The sequence below is a fragment of the Trachurus japonicus genome, chromosome 7, assembly GCF_045865225.1.
Source record: "Trachurus japonicus isolate A0001 chromosome 7, Traja_1.0".
Classification (NCBI taxonomy): domain Eukaryota; kingdom Metazoa; phylum Chordata; class Actinopteri; order Carangiformes; family Carangidae; genus Trachurus; species Trachurus japonicus.
Window position 1 is genome coordinate 25508505 of NC_140913.1, and position 19824 is coordinate 25528328.

Below are 19824 nucleotides of genomic sequence, written 5' to 3' on the forward strand. Positions count from 1 at the left end.
AAGGCAGAATGTGCGTGCTCCGTGCAACAGTGTAAGTTGGCAGATATTCTCTTGACAATTCACCCTTAATAATGCACACTTAGATAAGTGGAAGTGTATTTGCTGTTTACCAACTTGGGAGCTGGAGAGGAAAATGACAATTGCTGACACTAGCAAATTCACTTGTGTTGTGGTTTGCATTTGGTTAAATATAGAAGACTGTATCTTCACAACTTGTACATTTCAATTGAGCAGCCAAAAACAGTGCTGAAGCTTTTCCAGCAAGGTTCATGATAAACCAGGGGTTGAAAGGGATGAACCACGTTGTATTTATCCAGTCCTTCGTCACAATCATTAACTCATTCAACATACTTTCTTTTTCCTGCGCTCAAGAGTCACTGTGGTTTCTTGTCACAGCGTCCTGTGGTGCACTCATCCCCTCGTCCGGTCCACTTTAAGCGATTCCTGGCAAAGATGGCGTAGGATTTGTCCATAAACGGCCTCACAGGTGACCACATCATGAAGCGCCCCAACCAACCAAGGCCCACGGCACCATACATGACTGAAAAGGCTGGGACTCCACGGTAAACCTGTCAGAACAAACACATTGATGTTTAGTCATCACATTAGCAATGGCAATTTAATACACAGAATATTACAGTCTTAGTACAATCACTGAAATGAGAATTTACCGCATTTTTCTCATCAATCACATGCATTTCCTCCATGGCCATCTCATAGCTGATGTCCTGGTATTTCCCTTCATCATAGCCTGGCACGGAAATGTCAATGAAGTCCACTTTACTTGACTGGTTTCTTTGCAGAAACTGGAGGAACCGGATCTCTGTCACACAAATGGGACAAAGCCCGTCATACAGCACCTGAAACAAAGCATGAAACCGCTGGTGAAAACACTGAAGATGTCTTCAAATGTCTGTTTCAACCTGGGATCTTTCTCTCATTCATCATGTGCACAAGAACAAGAAAAGTGAGAGTACACCTAAGGGACATATGAGTTTGTTTCCACACCTTTGTTAAGTGTTATGCTTATAAATAAATATTAATTTGAAAAGAAACCAGTATCTATAGCCGTCATATACATTGTTTCAGTAAAAAGTGTATTTTTTTCCAAGTCTAATAATAAAGCATCAAAAAACAGAAAAACACAAAGTACAGTAGCCTACAAGTGTGTCCAAATTGTACAAAAATAACTGGGTAAATGTACTTTAATTTAATATTTTTCTCTTTATCTTATTATTTAAATGTTGCCTTATGCTAGAGCGAGCTAGAGCAAGTCTTTGATATATAATTTCAATGTTTTTGAGATAACACAAACTAAAACTGCAGTTTAATGCCAGGACATCTATTCATGTGTTGAACCCAAATGTTAAAATGCTGTTCTTCCTTTGTAACATTAAAATACTGCTGACATGTCAACACAACAGCACTGAATGATCACTTTTACATTTGATACTGCTGCAAAGACTTTTTGAGTGCAATCGTGATACTTTAATTTGATTCTTTAACCAATGCTGCAGATGTTAAATAGCACTGTTACTGGAAATTGAAGGACGTAAGCAGAAACACTGAAGAAACTCACCCGAACAGCAGCAGCCTCAGAGCTAAAGGTCCGACGTTGATGTCTGCATACTGGAGCAGTCACTCTCACCGCTGCTGCCCTTGAGTTTACACCCGCCGTGTGTAATCTGGACAAACATATTCTGACCCTGGAAAACATCTGGAAATATACAGAAGGGATGTTCTGCGTTGCTATGCTTCTTCTGCACCTGACTTTAACCTAACAACCGCTGGTGTTTGCTAACATGAGCAGCCACCGTTCGCGTGTTACAAAAGCGGTTGAGTAACACAAACACGTGTGTGCGTCGCCCTTTTTGATAACGTTCATCAAAAACAGATGACACAAACCTTCAACGTGAAAGCAGATATCGCCTTCACATTCGACATTTTAGTACGAGAAAGTTAATTGAATTTAAACTTTAAATATACAATTTATCAACAGCGGATAGTCATTCACTTACAACCACTTCCTGTAAAAACAGTGTCACGTGGGCTTCTTTAGCAAATAGCAAACCAGCGGCAGGTTTGAGTTTGTCCCGTGTGTGTTAAGTCACAATCGAAGACGTGAACGTGATCACAGATTGTAACCAATTCTTTGGTCGCATAGTTACCGAATTACATACTGAATAAAATGTCAGATCTTCTGAATATCCTGACAGCAAACGGTGTCTCCAGACCCGTCAGATAAGTAGAAAATGCACTTTATTTGATACCTGTCTCGAGTTCAATAGCCAACTCTCGCGAGATTTCGCAACAGCGCTCTCTCTTCTTTTTGCCGGCGGGGTCTAGTTTAAAATGACGCAGACTGCCACAGAAATGTATTTATAGCAGAGACGCCTAGAAGGACTTTGTTTATAGGGGCATATGTGAAATCACCAATTAAACAAAGTTGTGTTGTCGTTATGAAATGGCTTTTGATTACAGACATGAACAAGGATTCACAACCACGCCCACTCAGGAAACGTGTAGGCTACTACTACAATTTCATATAACAAACGCCGAAGTCCCACATCGTCTTTATGATAGCAACCTGTGAGATAACAAGTGATGCCGATCATCTCTGCCCACATTATAAGGTAAGTGAGCGTCTATGAGTTTGTAAGATACATTGTAAGATTTTTATTATCATTATCTGCAGTGGTGAAGAAGGTATGCAGGTGCTGTGAATAGCCTAGGCAAAGTATGTGGTCTAAAAATACTTCTTCACGAGGAAGTTTTTCATTCCAAACTTTTTTTACGAAACTAAGTATCAGCAAAATAAAAGTAAAAGTACTTGGCCCGCGATAAAGATACATCATTCTGTGTTCATTATTTGGTTGTTAGTATGAATGCATCGCATAATTAGCATACTTTAAGTGTTTGATGTGGAGCCAGTTTGACTGCTTTTTATGATAGTCACATCAGGCCAGCCAGTACCATATGTCTTTGAAGATTTTGTGACTTATGTAGGTTAATGTTTGCTCTTTTGAATGTAAAAGTTTAATAACTTAATTTTAATAGGTATTGACTAAATTTGTCAGATAACAGTTGTGTAAAAGCTAAAATGGATATTCCCCTGTGAATTAAAATGCAGCTGCTCTTGTCAGCTGAAGCTAAATGTGCTTTACAGTGAAAGTTCATATTCATATTCAAGATAAATGGGTATCTACTGTAGCAGCCAATTAACAACTATTTGAACTTCTTTTTTTAATGAAGATTTCATTTAGATAAAGGACAGCTTAAATTGTTTGCATTTAATAACCACAGGTCCCATAAGGCTTTGACAGCAAATCTGTAGCTAGGAGTCAAGGCGCACATGCTGTTGAATATTAACCGAATTTCATTTTTATAACTTTGTTTTATTGTTAGATTTAACCAGGACATATTCATATTTTTTCAGAACAGGAAAAGAAAATCCAGTCTCCTGCTAGACTCTGATCAGACTAGTATCAGCCCAATTGTAAATCTGTCTTTTATTGGAATAGTTTCTATGTGGCACAAGGGTAAAGATTGTTGCAGAACTAAAAACTGAGCAGGTGTTTTGCTCCTATTTTCCCTGTATCAAGTAATTAACACACAGAAGACTTCAGGCAGCATAGTTTTATTTAATAATAGGAACACTGGGAGGCTTCAATTATTATTAACAACAACAATTATTAACAATTATGCTCAGTCAATAAAATGTCAGAATAGAGCGAAAAATGTGTATCATTATTCTTTCTCGCACTTGTTGAGCACTGTTCAGTTTCTGGATGCTGGGGAGATAAGAAAACTGCCACTGGCGGGCAGCAACTTTTTTTTTTCTTTGCCAAAAGACTCCCTAGGTAGGTGACTGACTGAATGGATGTAATAATAGTAGAATAGAATAGAATAGAATAGAATAGAATAGAATAGAGAATACTTTATTCATCCCTAGCAGGGAAATTCAAGTTAGTCCAGTAGCTCACACAACAATGACACAAAAAAAAAAATAGTAATAAAATAGTAGAGACATTAGCTACATTTTATAAAATAATTGATGGAGAAACTGATTGGTTGCAGATCAGGTTTCGTGCTGATATCAATTTCGTGTGCATTTAATTGGTTAATTCAAAAAAAGACAGAGATTTGCTATTCCGTCAGATGGTTGACAATCTTTTGCAGCTGATGCTCTAAATAAAGCAGCAGGAGCGCTTTGTTATTGCAATATGATGAAGAGACATAATCTGTCAAGTATTTACCAGTCATTACCATCACATCTTATACCATAACGCTTTTGCCATTTTGTCCAAACCCCTCCCCATATTTGCACACACACACACACAAGCAGAGGACCCAGGTCACTGTCTCTAGCAAGGCCATTGGTGTGTGGTCACTTGTATTTATTATGCAAGCACACGTGATGAGATCAAAGGCCTCACACCAGTGTCTCTGTGAGGGAGACAAATCCTGGCACAGCTGCAGAGTTCATAGTCTGCTCAATACGTTTTTGAGGACTGTGCAGAGGTGAGCTCTTGTGCTTGTGCAGACTGTATGCCTTTTGAAAATGTGCAATTGTTTATACTCTGATCGCTTCTTTTACCTGTTCCCACTACCCAGCTGGTGAATCAATCATGCCCCCTGCAGCGGCAACCAATCTAGGCTACACCCCACCAGATGGAGGCTGGGGCTGGGCTGTCGTCTTTGCTTCTTTCATCTCCATAGGATTCTCCTATGCCTTCCCCAAGTCCCTTACCATCTACTTTAAGGAGATACAGGAATATTTTTCCGTGTCCTACAGTGAGATCGCCTGGGTTTCCTCAGTCATGCTGGCATCTATGTATGCAGGAGGTCGGTGGCATCAAATATTTAAAAAGACTTTGAAAATGTAGTTTAAAAAAAGGAAGTTGCACACGACATATATCTATGAACAGTTTGACTAAGACAAGTAATGCCACCATAAATGTTTTTGTCCTTTATTTAACCAAAACAGATGTGGCTTCAGTTCCATAAAGTACCCAAAACATGAGTTATGTCTCTCCTTTGTGCAGGACCGATTAGCAGTATCCTTGTCAACCGCTACGGCAGCAGACCTGTGGTGATGGTCGGAGGGCTGATTCTTAGTGCTGGAATGATAAGTGCTTCCTTTGGCACTACAATCATGCATCTGTATCTTTGTGTCGGAGTTATCGGAGGTAAATATTTTTGCATTCATACTTATATATGATGTTCCTTGTTAGCGATTCAAACCTCTCTCATGATTTCGGGCGATTGTACTTGTGAGGTTGCTGCAGGTCGTTGTAATGTTTGCTTTGCTTTGCCTGGTTGTAACTGGCTGACACAGGATGATGCTGTGGTTGTGGCGCAACTCACATTCATGAGGGCTTTTGGGGCCAGTCCAATAGGATTGTTTGTGTCCCTGTTTGGGGTTAATGTTGACCGCTCTGTGCAGTGTGTAAATCTTGTAATGAGTTGTAATGTAATTTGCAATGAAATGTCCATGCCTAGTCAAAATGGTGCTGTTATTAGACTTGGGTCGTACCTCAGTATCTGAAAATGTCTTGCTAATGCAGACATGTAGAAAAACCACACATGCGTGAAAGAACACATGTCCATGTTACTAACAGTGAGCAAACAAACCTCAGACTTTAAACTTAATCTTTAATCTAGTAGAGGTGCATCATCTGCTATGGCACAAAAAGGAACGGTCCATGGAAATAATGGCCGTGGTATTTTCTTATTTGGTTTATGAAATGTCAAGTTTTTGTGGTGAAAAAGTTAAGTCACAGTTTCTTAAAAGCCAAGGTGACATCTTCAAATAGCTTCTTCTATCTGATGAACAGTCCAGAGCCAAAAGATAGTCAGTATGTTATCACAAGCGACAAAGCAGAGAAGCAAATGAGAATAAAAATGAATTTTACTCTCTTGATGGTGTACTGATGCAGTTTGTAGCTGAAAGCAAAATTGTACTGTAAGTCTTCCTCAGGTAATGTGTGAAACAGAAAGGTGAGAACTCATTTTGCATTTTGCTGCTGCTGATGAAGCTGTGAAGTCAGGTGTCTAGTCTACATTTCTTCATCACTGACTGACAGTCTTTCAAAACATCATTTAATTTTGTAAATTTCACAATTTCACAATCTCAGAACAAAACCTGAAAGAAAGTGTTGGGTGTCATAAAATAATGTGGGATCATGTTACTTTATGTTCATCTAGGTGAAGTCAATCATTTATGGTGCACTGCCAAATTAACAATTTCATTATGTCACTAGGTTTTGGCCTTGCATTCAACTTGCAGCCAGCCCTGACCATCATAGGCACCTACTTCCAGATCAAAAGGCCGCTGGCCAACGGGCTGGCTATGACAGGAAGTCCGGTCATCTTGTCCACCCTGGCTCCTCTCAATCAGTTTCTGTTTGATTGTTTTGGCTGGAGAGGGAGCTTTCTCATCCTGGGAGCCATTGTTTTGAACTGCTGTGTGGCAGGTTCCCTGATGAGACCGGTCAACAAAAGTATCAAACCCAAACCAAAGTCTGAACCACCTCTGTGTAACGGGGCAGCTGCTGAGGAAGGTGCTACTGCCGACACCAGTGAACAATCAAGTCACCCCCTAACTGAAGAAAAACAGAATGAGAGCAGCAAGTGTCAGGACCACCTACGCAGATTTGTAGATGTGTCACTTTTCAAACACCGGGGATTCCTCATTTATCTCACCGGTAATGTGGTGTTGTTTTTTGGCTTTTTCGCGCCTGTGGTGTTCCTGGCACCATATGCTAAACATCTTGGGATTGATGAATACTCAGCAGCTCTCTTGCTTTCTATATTTGCTCTGGTGGACATGTTCATCAGACCAGCGACTGGCCTCATTGGCAACACCAAGTGGATAAGACCGAGGATCCAATATTTCTTCAGTTTTGCGGTTGCATACAATGGTTTATGTCACCTGCTATGCCCATTGGCTTCTGGATACACAGGTCTGGTTGTTTATGCCGTCTTCTGTGGTATGGGTTTTGGGATGGTTTCTGCACTGCTCTTTGAAGTTCTGATGGACCTTGTTGGAGCTCATCGCTTCTCCAGTGCAGTTGGACTCGTCACCATTATCGAGTGTGGACCGGTTCTTCTTGGACCTCCAATATCAGGTTTGTATATTGACAGTCACACAGAAATATTTATATACAGTATTATAAAAGTAAAGGACTTGTAACATGGTGACTAACAGAGTGTGTATCTTTTCTTTTCAGGGGCCTTGGTTGATATTTTCGGGGACTACAAGTACATGTACTATGCGTGTGGTGTGTTTATGCTGGTGCCTGGCATATTTTTCTTCATCATGCATTACTTCAACTACAAGAGGCTGGATGAGGAGCACAGGCAGGCTGTGGCCATGGAGATGAGGACTTCTGAAGAGGCAGTAGAACTTAAAATGAGCCAGGATGATAAAACAGCACATGAAACAGATGGATGAACTTGCTGACTATGATTTTGTTTTAGTGGGTGTACAGTAGGAAGACGACTGCACAGAGGACATAGGGGCTGTTACTGATAGAAGAAAATATTTTCTAATTCGGATGCGGTTATTGGACTCTTTGGACCTTTGATGCACATCTGTAGATTCACATTTGGTATTTTAATGGTTGTTTTATATAGAGTATTATTATACTGTATTATATTATGTCACAACTGCAACTCTAATGGTCTTTGTTCATCAATCATCCAAAAACTGCTCCCGTTCCTTCCAGTACAATTATCATAATGGCTATATAAAATAATATGGCTCCACTTTCTTAAGAATAAAAATCTATTTTCCTGAGGGACCGACATAAAATAATTAGTCAAAATTCAGAGCACATACCACCACAACTGTTTATTATCACCTTTGTACCACTAGATGGCACTGGACACTTATCATGTGAGAAGTGACTCAGGTGCAACACATCTCTCCTATTAAACTGCAATTAAACTAACGCCGTCATGACTGAAGGTTTAGTTCTTTACAGCATTTCCCCCCAAAGTTCAGGTCCTGAACTTCCCATAGGATGCCAGAAATGTGGAATGGCTCACCTCAGGCGCATCAGTTGAAAATTCAGAATATCAAATGTCTACTCTGAAATAAAGACAACAGACTTGCTCTCCTTCACAGAAATCCTTCCATCTTAGCCTAAAATATAAATCTCACTTTATTCATTCCATAGGTTTTATTTTATAGAAAAAAAAAATACATTTTCAGCGTCATGGGGATCTGTAAAAGCTGTTTCATCACAGCATCGCTTTAGTATAGTCATAAAAAACTCAGCATGAAATGTTGAATGAATGAATGAATTTAACTTTTAAATAAGTGTGGGGACCCTTTGTATATTTAATATTAGGATCGCATTTGCATGTGTGGCTGAAGAACTGAAATACTTCCCTTAGCCTCACTGACACAAAAAGTGTCAGTGTATATAACACTGACACTTTAACTACAGCTGCAGGCCAGGCCTCCAAACATCTCAGTTTTTTAAGTGCTGTTTTTAGTTTGTGTATTTTTCACTCACACTATCTTAACTATATATATATATATATATATATATATATATATATATATATATATATATATATATATTTCTCTTATGTGTGTTTTAAAAGAACCTAATAATACATGATCATGCAAAATTCTAACTCACTGAGCTCACCAAAAAATACGTGACAGCAGATAAAGTTTGTGATCTCGTGCCAGAACTCATTATTCCACCTCAGGTTAAACTTCATTTTCCAGCATGCTGCATGATTACAGTCCTTTAGTGCCAGGCCTTGAGCACCTGCAATATGTGATACATTGGCGAGCCATTCAAGAAAGGAGCAGTGCCATTATTACAGATGTATGTTTAAGTGATGCTCCCTTATCATGTCCCTGCAAGGTGCATATTGACTACTTTTTTTTTCTTTTTTGCAGATAGGCGGGAATCACTTATGTGAGCGAATCAATATGTTTATTTATAACCTTAGATAAAATTATCTGAAAATCAGATAAACAGCGTCCATGGTTTACGGCTGGCTGGTTTTCTCTTTAAATCCCGTTTTAAATTCAGTTAACTTAAAACCACTGGTGGTTAAGTGGTATACCTATACTTAATGTTATCACCCCTTGATTTTAGGTTTTACCCTAAAAACTGACACAACCTTATTCTTAATTGTATAAAATAATGTGCATAATAAGTAGCCTATGCACTTTATTTTAAGTGCATTGTGAGTATACAGTGGTAAAGCACAGACAAATGTGTACTATACTGCACACAGTTAACGAGCAAGTCTGTATTATGCACTTATTATTGACAACAAGCAAATATTGACATGCATGTAAATAAAGATCAAAACCAAACCATACTTCAGTGTTGTCTTATGAAGATATGTGACAGATTATTGCAATGGATTTGGTAGGTGAATGAGTGGACACAAAGTGAGAGAGTGAGGACTTCCAATTAGTGGCAGCTCCCATAAGCTCTGTATCATCTCCTCGCTGAACAGCTTGAGCATAATCACTGTGATGAACTGTGACTGATGTCAGTAAATCTGGCTTTAATTGGGACCAAGAAGATTGAATCCAGGCAGTGCTGCGTCCAATCCCTGTGTGGACCACCACCGTGCAGAGGCGTGATGTTTTAACCATGCTGCTGGTCTGAGCAGTTGCATCCCAAATTCTGTTTTAACCACACGGTTGGGATGTCTGTAAAGAAGGAAGTGATACTATCTATTTAATCCAACGTGTTTGTTAATAATCTCTGCTAATCTTCTTTAGCCACAGCAGCAGAACTAATCTGTCTTCACAATGTTTACACTCGGAGGGAGGGCAATGTCATGTGAATACCAGGGACTTAAGAGTTTATTCATCAGCCCTGTGGACGACTGAGCTATTAATGACACATCACTGCTCTAAAATAAACATCGATAGCCAGTGCGGCCGACATGGACACACGGGGCGTGTTGACATGTCCGAGCAGACAGAGGAGCAATTGCCATGTCAGTTGATCCAAGGAGTTCTCAAGGACTCAATCACACCTTCCAGAGACAAGAGTCAACGTGTCCTGCAGTGTGTCCTAACTGACTGTCGCCCCGATGGAACACAAGATTTACTGAGATCATTTTGGTGAAAACAAGGGCTCAGAGTAACCCACTCTCACAATCAATACTCTTTGCACATCTACCATAGCATCGACCACGTTCACCTTGATATTTATTTAGAGTAAAAATCATCAGTATTTCAGATGCATTTTTGAAAAGATGTTTTTGTTTTTTTTCCCAGCATAAGCAATAAATATCTGAATGTGCAGAGAGGAAGAGAGGAGAGGAAATGTAGGTTCTGCTTCACCTTCCGAGATCCCTAGAGGGCAGCCTGGATCGGATGAAAGATATCCGTCCAACAAAGCACTCAGACAGCTGGTTATCAATGCTCTTCTTGAAGAGGACGTGTCAACAGATGTATGTACAGTATGAGCTGTGAAAGGATCACATTGCAGAGGGAAATACTGGACTCCAACTGCAGCTGTAAACTAGACTACATTAGGGCTGATACTAGTGTGTGTAAATGTTCCCATTAAGTATAAGAATCGTCTCATTATTTTTGAATCAATTATCCGAAACACAAAGATAACTGAAAAAACTTCACATTAATAATACAGTTGTGTTTTAACCCAAATAATGTGTCAATAATACTGTTAATTAGATTTTTTTTTATTAAAAAAGGCCAATTTGCAGAATTTGCTGAAACGCTTCTCCACTTTAACTTGTAACTTCACTCTTTTGTCATCATTGCAAGTGTTACTGTGTCATTTTTACTAAAACAAGCAACAACTGATTTTTTTTTCTTTTTTCTTTCATTTTGCAGTCACACGAGCTGTGAAGGCAACATTGACATATCATCACCTTTGATTGCTGATTTGGTGAGTGTGTTGAAAAACAGTCGCTTGTCACATATCGTCGTGTTTCTATATCCACCTAATTATTTTTGGAGGTGATATTTTAGGTGATTTTTTTTTTTGCATGTTCATATCCTTCTGAGTTTTTCTGCTTAGACAGTTTGGTATTACAGACACTTGACCAAACTGAGGCACAGCTGCTGCTGCTGCTCCTGCTGCTGCTACTGGACATCCAGGCTTCCTTGAGGAATACAAATGGGATAAAACTGAGCCCTTATGAAGACGGTCATTTTTTTGAACTCAGACAAAAAGAGGAACTTAAACCCCTAAACTGCTCAGTCATGACTAATGCTTGTAAAAGAAATCGAGTCACAAAGCAAAAGGACTTAATGAGATTATGTTACCCATAATTAACAATCTGTGAAACACATTTCCCAAAACCAGAAACAGTATGGCTTTTTTGTCTGCCGTCGAGCATAAGAATGTGTGAATTATCATCCAAACACACATTTACCCCACTTTTCAGACTTGACAATACAGAGCCCCTGACCAATATCCTTAATCTGCCACTCAAAATACATTTAGCCTTTGTGAGAACAAATGTGCGGAGCTGAAACATTGGTTGTGGAGACTCTCTGCTGCCTATTAGAACCATTGTTCCTCTTTATCTGGTGAACACAGACAACCACCAAAGCTTGCATGTCTGGGGATGCTGCCGCTGTTGTGTGCACATTACAAGAAGAATACAAGGATTGTCCTGTGGATTATAATCTATGCTTTGAATACCACACTGCATTACACTGCAACATAAACAAGTTTGATTGAAGAGCTGAAGAATGGACGGATGACATACACAAGCCACAAGCCACTGTAGCATCTACACATTGTGCACACATGCAGGCAGATGTCATCTGTGGTGTGTGGATAATAAAAAATAAGTGGTCTGTGTTATCAGTCTATCAGGCCAGCACACTCGAGTGACCAATTCGACCCCGAGAGATAACATTGTAAGATTTCATTTAAATCCTCAGTCTTGATTTGAAAAATTGTATTGAATCTAAGATAGTTCCCAATCCTCATCTGCAGACGCCTGAGATAGGCATTCCAGCGTCACGTCCTCGGGGATCGACACCCAGGCCGGGGCTGAGACTGAGAGCATGACAGAGAGACTGGGCATGGAAAAGGGAGAGAAGCAGAAATAATTATAAGAGCAACTGAGGCGTATCGGCTTGTCCTTGGCTCAAAATGAAAAGCAGGATGAGACATGATGGCACAAATCAACTGCAAGCCCATATACAGTACCTGATTCACTCATAACATCTGTGTAATTACACATCAGGAACCTTGTAATACTGGGATTCTGTTACCAGATTGTGTCATCTTCACATTTCTGGCCAGGACCCAAAATAATTAAGTGTATCATTACCCTGAGTTGAAATTGTCGATGAGCAGGGAGCAGTGATGATGGAGGCTCTCTGTGGGAATGTGGGGGGCATTATTAATGATGAACTTATTTTGATACGCACAATGCGCTGTTGTGTTGTTTTTAAAAGACGCATGTCTCAGTTGAGAAAGTTGCGAGTGCACTGGCCTTTTGTAATCACGAATGAGGGCTGCAATGGCTTAAGTGAATCTGTGTCCTCAGAGGTTCTTTGTGTTTCAAGGGCAGTCTCTCCCGAGTCTCAGGCTGACATGATGAGGTTGTTGACTTTCACAGCTGCCACGCTAAGCCCGCCAAAGGTGTGTGATTAAATTCCCATTCTTTTCCTAAAGAGAAGTGGAGCCATTTAGAAACCTATAAACCATATGGACAAGTCAATGAATTGTCTTTAAATTAGACCCTATAGGTTTACTCAGGGGGAAGTGGCAATAGAAAGTGGATGCCTCTCTGTGCAGCACATGCAGTGCATGCGAACACAAAGGTGTTTTTTGTTGTTGTTTTTTTCTCTTTTAGATTTCATGTAGTTGAACAGCAGTTTTAGACAGGCTATTGACAGCCACACTCAAGATCTCATTTTCTGGTTGTTAGATTTTAGAGGTACTATTACATGACTTTGTAAAACAATTTTCATTGATGAAAAAAAATTGAATCATTGAAATGAACTCCCTTGTGCAGAATAAATCAGGTGAGATTACTAAGGATTGCTTGTGCGTGGTAAAGCGTATTCCTCTTTATCATAGACCTGCATTGTTGTTGGAAGTCCATTAGCGACACACGAGCGAGTCGCAGCGCCACATTAGTGACATCTTTCTTCATTAGACTGAACATGGGCAATGTAGTTTATTTTGAGCCAATCCCAGTCCTGCTGCTGTAAATACTCACCAGAGCACTAAATGTGTATTAATCCATGGCCGCAAATAGTCCCAAAATTTGAGTAATGCTGGCTAAGTGTTAGATCCCAGCTGTTTAGGGACATTTCTGAGCTCTTTTTAAAAACTAAAACTACACACATTGTGCTTTTCATGACCTGATTTTGAGGATTTACACCAATGGAAACCAATGGGCTTCGGGGTAGAGTGCCGCAGGGAGAACAAGGAAGATGCAGCGTCTTAAGAGATGGACTAATCCATTGTTAGTTTTGCTCCTTTCAAGCAATTTGCTGCAACAAGGACTCCAAGTTAAGCAACATAATATGGTCTGTATTTGCCCTCCACAATGACTTTTGTTTTTTGGACATTTGCGGAAATGATGATGCTGCACTGCGCTCCTTGGGAGGACAGTCCAATTTGTTGAGAATAAGAGAAACTCAGAATAACACCAACCTTTAAGCCCTAATAAGAGCAGAACAAAATTCACCTCACATCTTATTTTTCCAAATTACGTCTGCTAAAACCAGAATAAAAAGCCCGGCCAAGACAGCAGGAATATCTAAAGCAGCAAAACAACTTTTTCAAAATAACTCATGGACAAAACGAAATAAACATTCAACAATGTCGTCCTTAAATCTACAGTGTAAATTAGATTCAACATTGTTGATGGTGATTTGCCTTTGGATGACAAAGCACAGTTTGGATGGTTTGGTTTTCCCATTTTAACAATCATGATGGCAACTTCACCATCAAGTATGTTTGAATATCATTACAACATTAGATTGTGAATAAATTAAGTCACAATATATTCTCTTTTGCCTTGTTTACAGAAATCATAATTTCAAACAGGAATTGGTTTAGTGGATTCGGTCGAAGCCTCAGTTTGAGATGCAGGGGGAATAAAATGGCTTGAAACATTTTCTTAATGTATTCCCTGTGATGACACATACGGTCGTGTCATCACCTGAGAAGTGTGCATATAATTACCTGTTGTTTTGTTTACAGTAAGTGGAACCCTTCAGGAATACTTGTGCTGCAGCAGTATGGGAAGCACAGCACTGACACTGATGCTTCTTCAAGCTCTACAGTCCAATTACAATAACATTTATTCACCACAGTAGTCGGGTGAAGATAAAGAGACAAAAACAAGCCAAGAATGATGAAAACATGGAATAATATATATTGTACATCTATTGCACATTGGGTGTGTGGATAAATGAAAACTAGACAACAACATAATAAATTATTCTGAGTTCAAGAGTCTGATGTGTTGCTGTTAGAAGCTCTGAGACAGCTGCATCTGATTTCTGCAGCCTGTATAGACCGTTTGCATGATTGGGGGTGAAAACAGTCTGTTGCTGGGGCAGTTGGGATCCATGATGATGCTTCAAGCTGTCCTCCTGCTCCTCTGAATGTGGAGGTCCTGCATGGATGGAAACTCAGACCCAGTGATGCAATGAGCAGCCCTCATCATTCTCTGCTTATAGCTGCTCCCATATAGTACCAGGCTGTGCAGCAAACAGTGTATCCCTACTATACTGTATATGTTTCAGAGTATCCTCCCCCCTCAGTTCCCTCCTGAGCAAGAAAAGGTGCTGGTTAACAATCCTCACCACTGACTCTGTACGAGCCGACCACTTCAGGTCTTTACTAATGTGGACCTGAAGCTGTTGACTCTCTCCACAGGTGCTCTGTGGATGTAGATGGGGTAGTGTGAAGCTCCTGTTCCCTCCTGAAAGCCATCACCATTTCCTTGCTACTGATAGCTGTGATGGAGGGCTGATGACGGAGCTGTTACTTCGCTGTTAGTCCAACGCATCATTCCTGGTGATCAACCTGATGATGGTGATGTTTTACGACCGTGTTGATGTGCGTTGTTGCAGTCACTGCTGAAGAAGACATACAGGGCCAGACAACCCTGGTGGAGTTCATACCATATAGGCTACAGCCTCAGTTTAATGTATTTGCCAATTACTGCTTCAATTAAACAGTTCATTTTTTAAATCAAAATTAAAAACACTAAATCAAAGGCTCTCGTTGCAGTTTGCAATTACCGGTATAAACATTTTTTATTGCAGAAATGCACTTATTACACAAGCCTCTGCCAGATTTGACATACTGCTGGAGAGGCCCGTTATGAAAACAGCACAGATTTGCTTTTGTATACTGATACATATTTATGCACTGATTGCAAACATTTCACTGTTTAATATGTTATTTTTTTGAAAACTTAATTAAATGACAATATACGTATTTTACTGATGGCAGTCCTCACGTTGTTGTGTTGTTTCGTGTCTGCTGGACCCTGTAGCTGATGTCCAAATGTCAAAATATTTCATTTTGTTCGGCTTCATCGGTGGGTTAAGTGTCACTGAGTGTTTTCTTGACACCGAGCTGTTTTCTGCAGGAGTGTAAGTGTCTGCATTCAGTGGCAGCTCGGCTACAGCCGCAGATTTAGTTTCTATTCATTTCTATTAATGGTAAGCATTAGTGACTAGTGCTGCCTGCGGTCTATTCATGCATATGATTTATCGTCTGCACAATGTGGGCAGTAGAGTACAGTATAATCTAATGTATGTGTAAGTTTCTGTCAGACCAGATACAGATACAGCTTATTTTAACTGTTGTTTGTATTCTCTCTATAACCAGTAGCTACAGGCATTCCTGTTCTTGCCAGGCAAGACAAATCAATGACCACCTTAAAATGCTTACAAGTGCATTTGATTATCAGGTATTTGTTAGTTCTGCAATATGTGTATAGGCTCCACTGAAGCCTGAAGTAGGAATTAGAAATAAATGTCCTTTATTTCTCTCATGTAGAAAATTGTGCTTATGAGAATATTACGTGTGCACAGATTTTCAGAGACTTAATCGAAACAGTTGCATTTGCGGTCTTTTAAATGAAGGAGAGGAGGGAGCTACTGAGACAACAGAATGACAAACAACATAACTCACAAACTGACTCCTGTGCAGCCAATCAGCTTTAATGTATTGTAATGTATTCATAAGGTCGTTCAGTGGTGATGGATTGGCTGAGCTTCAGAAAGTGCGGAGCTAATAAACAAATTTGTAGAGTCTTTATCTGCCGTTGCTGTTGCAGCCCACGATGCATCACCTTGTGTTACTAGATTTAAACGTGTTACCCACACAAAGTTTTACAATTTAGGAAGAAATCAAATTTTTAAAAATGAATGCTGACTCGGACTTACAACAAACTGACATACAAGCTAAATTAGAAAACAAGGCCAATGCAATCACTCTATAAATTCTAACAAATATCAGAAAATATGTTGAGAGATGGCAGTTTAAAATTAAAAAATAAGCTTTTTTTCCACCTCCCCAGTGGAATCAAACAGCTTATATAAACAACCAAATAAGCAAAATATACAAAAAAGACTGGAATTAACCTCATCATGGCAGAGTGAAGAGCATGATTACAAGCGCAGGCAGAATTACACAATGCCATGTTTCAAAAAGCAGCCCTCTCAGCTGTCTAAATAGGATGATTGCTGCTGGTCTGAAGGGTCCTTCAGCGAGAGGAGCTTTGGAGGAAAGAGACACAGGGAAAAAGGTGGCACATGTGGGAGGTACCAAATAAAACATCACTGTTATTTATTCTTCAAACCTTATTTTTTAATATGGAGCTGGATAAATAAAATCTATGTGTCCATCTATCTATCTATCTATCTATCTATCTATCTATGTGTCCATCTATCTATCTATCTATCTATCTATCTATCTATCTATCTATCTATCTATCTATCTATCTATCTATCTATCTATCTATCTATCTATCTATCTATCTATCTATCTATCTATCTATCTATCTATCTATCTATCTATCTATCTATCTATCTGTAGATACAGCTACATTTTGTGTGCATCCACGATCCACGTGTCTTACAGTTTTTCTCAGTCGCTTTGGTGCTTTTCTCACATCACTCTTAACATTTGCACAACAGTTAGTGCATTTCTCAGAACAATTATCACAAACTGCAAAACCTAGTGGATGACCTGCAAAAGCGCGTCACTTGCTCAAAATGGATTGTCCATCCCTCAAAAGCAAGTACTCATGTCAATGAAACTGTCAGTGTCGTCAAAATGAGAAGTCCTGACACCATCGTTTATGAACAAGATAGTCAAATGGCTTTGTCATGTTTTCATTAGGACACTTTATTCTCTAAGTGTTTTCCAATGCAAAAAGTGATGATACTACCTGAAAATGCTCAAGACAGCACTATACACTACTTGTAGCCATGTGAAAACTACAGTAAAGTTACACATTACTGTATTTAGTGGAGATACTGAATATGTATGTTTCACATTTCTACTGCATATGCTCTTTGCAATTCTGATTTGTTCACAGCATTGTTCAAAGGAAAAATACACTACAGTCATCTACAACAAACATATAGTAACTGAACCTATAGAGTACTGTAAATCATTCCTGCACATCCAGACGTTCCAGTCACATTTTCATCTACATCACTCTGTCAATTGTAGCGATTGAAACAGATTCAATATTCCCAAAGATACAGTAATGTCATCCTTACATTGTATCTCTTTCAACCTTATGCCATTGTTTGTAATGGGCTCAGTCTCTTCCACCTCTGTGAGGTTGTCTTGTAATCCTATGTGATGCAGAGTAAAATTACAGTAATGTACAGTACATGTAGGCTACTGCATCAACCATTATTACTGTAGTGTACAATACTGTAAAAGTGCTTCCTACTTGTAAAATGCTGTAGTACAGTACCGTACTGTAAAGATGGGAAATCTTTACTGTGGTTGCTGTAATACATTACAACACAGTAAATCTGTTCTCTAGTGAAGCTGTAAGTCTAAATGTAAATGTAAAAAAGTTCTTGTCCCACTGTATCTTACAGTAATGCCTGACACAATGACAGCAGTGCAGATTGTTTAGTGCTGAATTACTGTCCAATACCATACATACCTATTGTTCCTTACTGTAAATGTTTGAATAATTGAATTCACAGTGCTTCTCCCAAAATTTAAAACTAGTTTGACAGATTTTGAAAACTAGTTCAAGAATTTTGTATGTAATGACTCAAGCAATGAAATGAGGACTATTAGTTTTATAGGGAAAGACCATTCAGCGTTCAAAAGTATAGTTCATTTTGACTGACATGACATAAACAAACGATAATGTTGTAAAACAGCAGAGAATTGTATGAGAGCAACTGATACATGTCCAAAAGCATTTGCAATTTGTTCAGAGGAAGGAGAAACTGCTACTATGATGTGGACAAATGACTACATGTTGTGGAGGTTGAACTAATAGTTATGAGAACTTTCATTCTGATCTGAGAATAGCACCAAAGCGACTGAGAAAAACTGTAACGACGGCAGCTTTACACGCACTTTTGATAAAGCGAAATGAAAGCTGTCTGGGCGTGGATGCTCTTTTTCTTCTTGCCTTCTCTTTGAGCAGCAGCGACGTTCACGGCCAGGTGAAGGACAGAATCAAAGGAGAGTATCCTTTGATGCAGGAGGCTGATCCTTATTATCCTTTAACAACATGATGATATAATTATCTCCCCATGTAACTGTCTGGTGTATGCCCTAATAGCAGCTATTTATCAGGACATATTAACTAAAAAACAGACTCCTACAATCAATCAGTTGCTCTGGCTTTTGTCGTGTGAGACATTACTCTCACACAGTCCAATAAAGCAGCTGTAACCGCGTATTTAACTGCTTTCCAAAGTTAAATATCTCATTTCTATTTTTATCATTTCAATAAGGGATTTAATGAATATAACTTTTCATTCTCTCTGCTGTGCTCACCTGCATCTGAAGACAAACCTCTCTCGTCCTTTCTGCCTGGTCTAGAGCTACTTGCGTTTGGATTAACAGGCTCATTACAGCCCACATCTATACTGTCTTAAGCCATCATCTGTGTCCCATCAACCCCCATGTGAACTCAAGCGTCAAACCCGTGTAAACTAGTTCACGACACTGAGTTTAATTTGATTATCCAATTACTTTTTTTTTTTTAATTGAAAAAATGGCACTTCTGCAGGGCAATCACTCTTTAAAAAATGTGTTTAATACATAATTCCTCTGGTAAATGCTTCCAGCCATGAATTCTAGACATATTTATTAAGAGACAAGTGACAACATTTATTTTCTTAAAGACGGGTCAAAGTTGTTGATATCGTGCTGGGTATTGCCATAACTTCTCTTTAACAGATGAAGAGACCTCATAAACTAGTGGTGTAAAAAAAAGAAATACAGTAGAAAGAACAAAAGAGAGACCGACTCTACACATCTGCAGTATCCTGTATATGTTGTTTTCTGCTGTTGAGTTACGGCTGTAGCACACAATAGATGATAGGACCATAGACTTATCAATAATGCATAAGATAGTAAGAGAAATGACAGGCACTCTGCTGGTAGGTTCTCTCCAGAAGCAAGCCATAAATTTGCAGGGCAATAATAATGACTCTTCTCAGGGAAATAAAGGCCACCCTCTGCTCCCCATAGTCATAAACCTGACTCACTCTTCCATTGGTTGGAAGAAAAATGCTTCCTCTCCCACCACACAGGAGTCATACACAGTAGGTACTTCAACCAGCCAACTTGATATGCAATCATCTCTCTTTACAGA

General features: G+C 39.3%; 2 protein-coding genes across 2 annotated transcripts; one reads left to right on the forward strand and one right to left on the reverse strand.

Annotated features, from left to right (window-relative positions):
* Nucleotides 1-366: 366 nt before the first annotated feature.
* Nucleotides 367-1924, reverse strand: LOC146984872 (uncharacterized). The gene is made up of 4 exons (XM_085782405.1): nucleotides 1906-1924; nucleotides 1580-1717; nucleotides 672-860; nucleotides 367-569 (listed from the first exon to the last, which is right to left on the reverse strand). The coding sequence occupies exons 2-4, from the start codon at nucleotides 1715-1717 to the stop codon at nucleotides 375-377; spliced, it is 522 nt and encodes a 173-aa protein (XP_085638531.1). The 5' UTR covers nucleotides 1906-1924; the 3' UTR covers nucleotides 367-374.
* Nucleotides 1925-4395: 2471 nt separating this feature from the next.
* Nucleotides 4396-7959, forward strand: LOC146984873 (monocarboxylate transporter 2-like). The gene is made up of 5 exons (XM_085782406.1): nucleotides 4396-4521; nucleotides 4615-4845; nucleotides 5046-5189; nucleotides 6264-7130; nucleotides 7233-7959. The coding sequence occupies exons 2-5, from the start codon at nucleotides 4629-4631 to the stop codon at nucleotides 7454-7456; spliced, it is 1452 nt and encodes a 483-aa protein (XP_085638532.1). The 5' UTR covers nucleotides 4396-4521; nucleotides 4615-4628; the 3' UTR covers nucleotides 7457-7959.
* Nucleotides 7960-19824: the final 11865 nt, after the last annotated feature.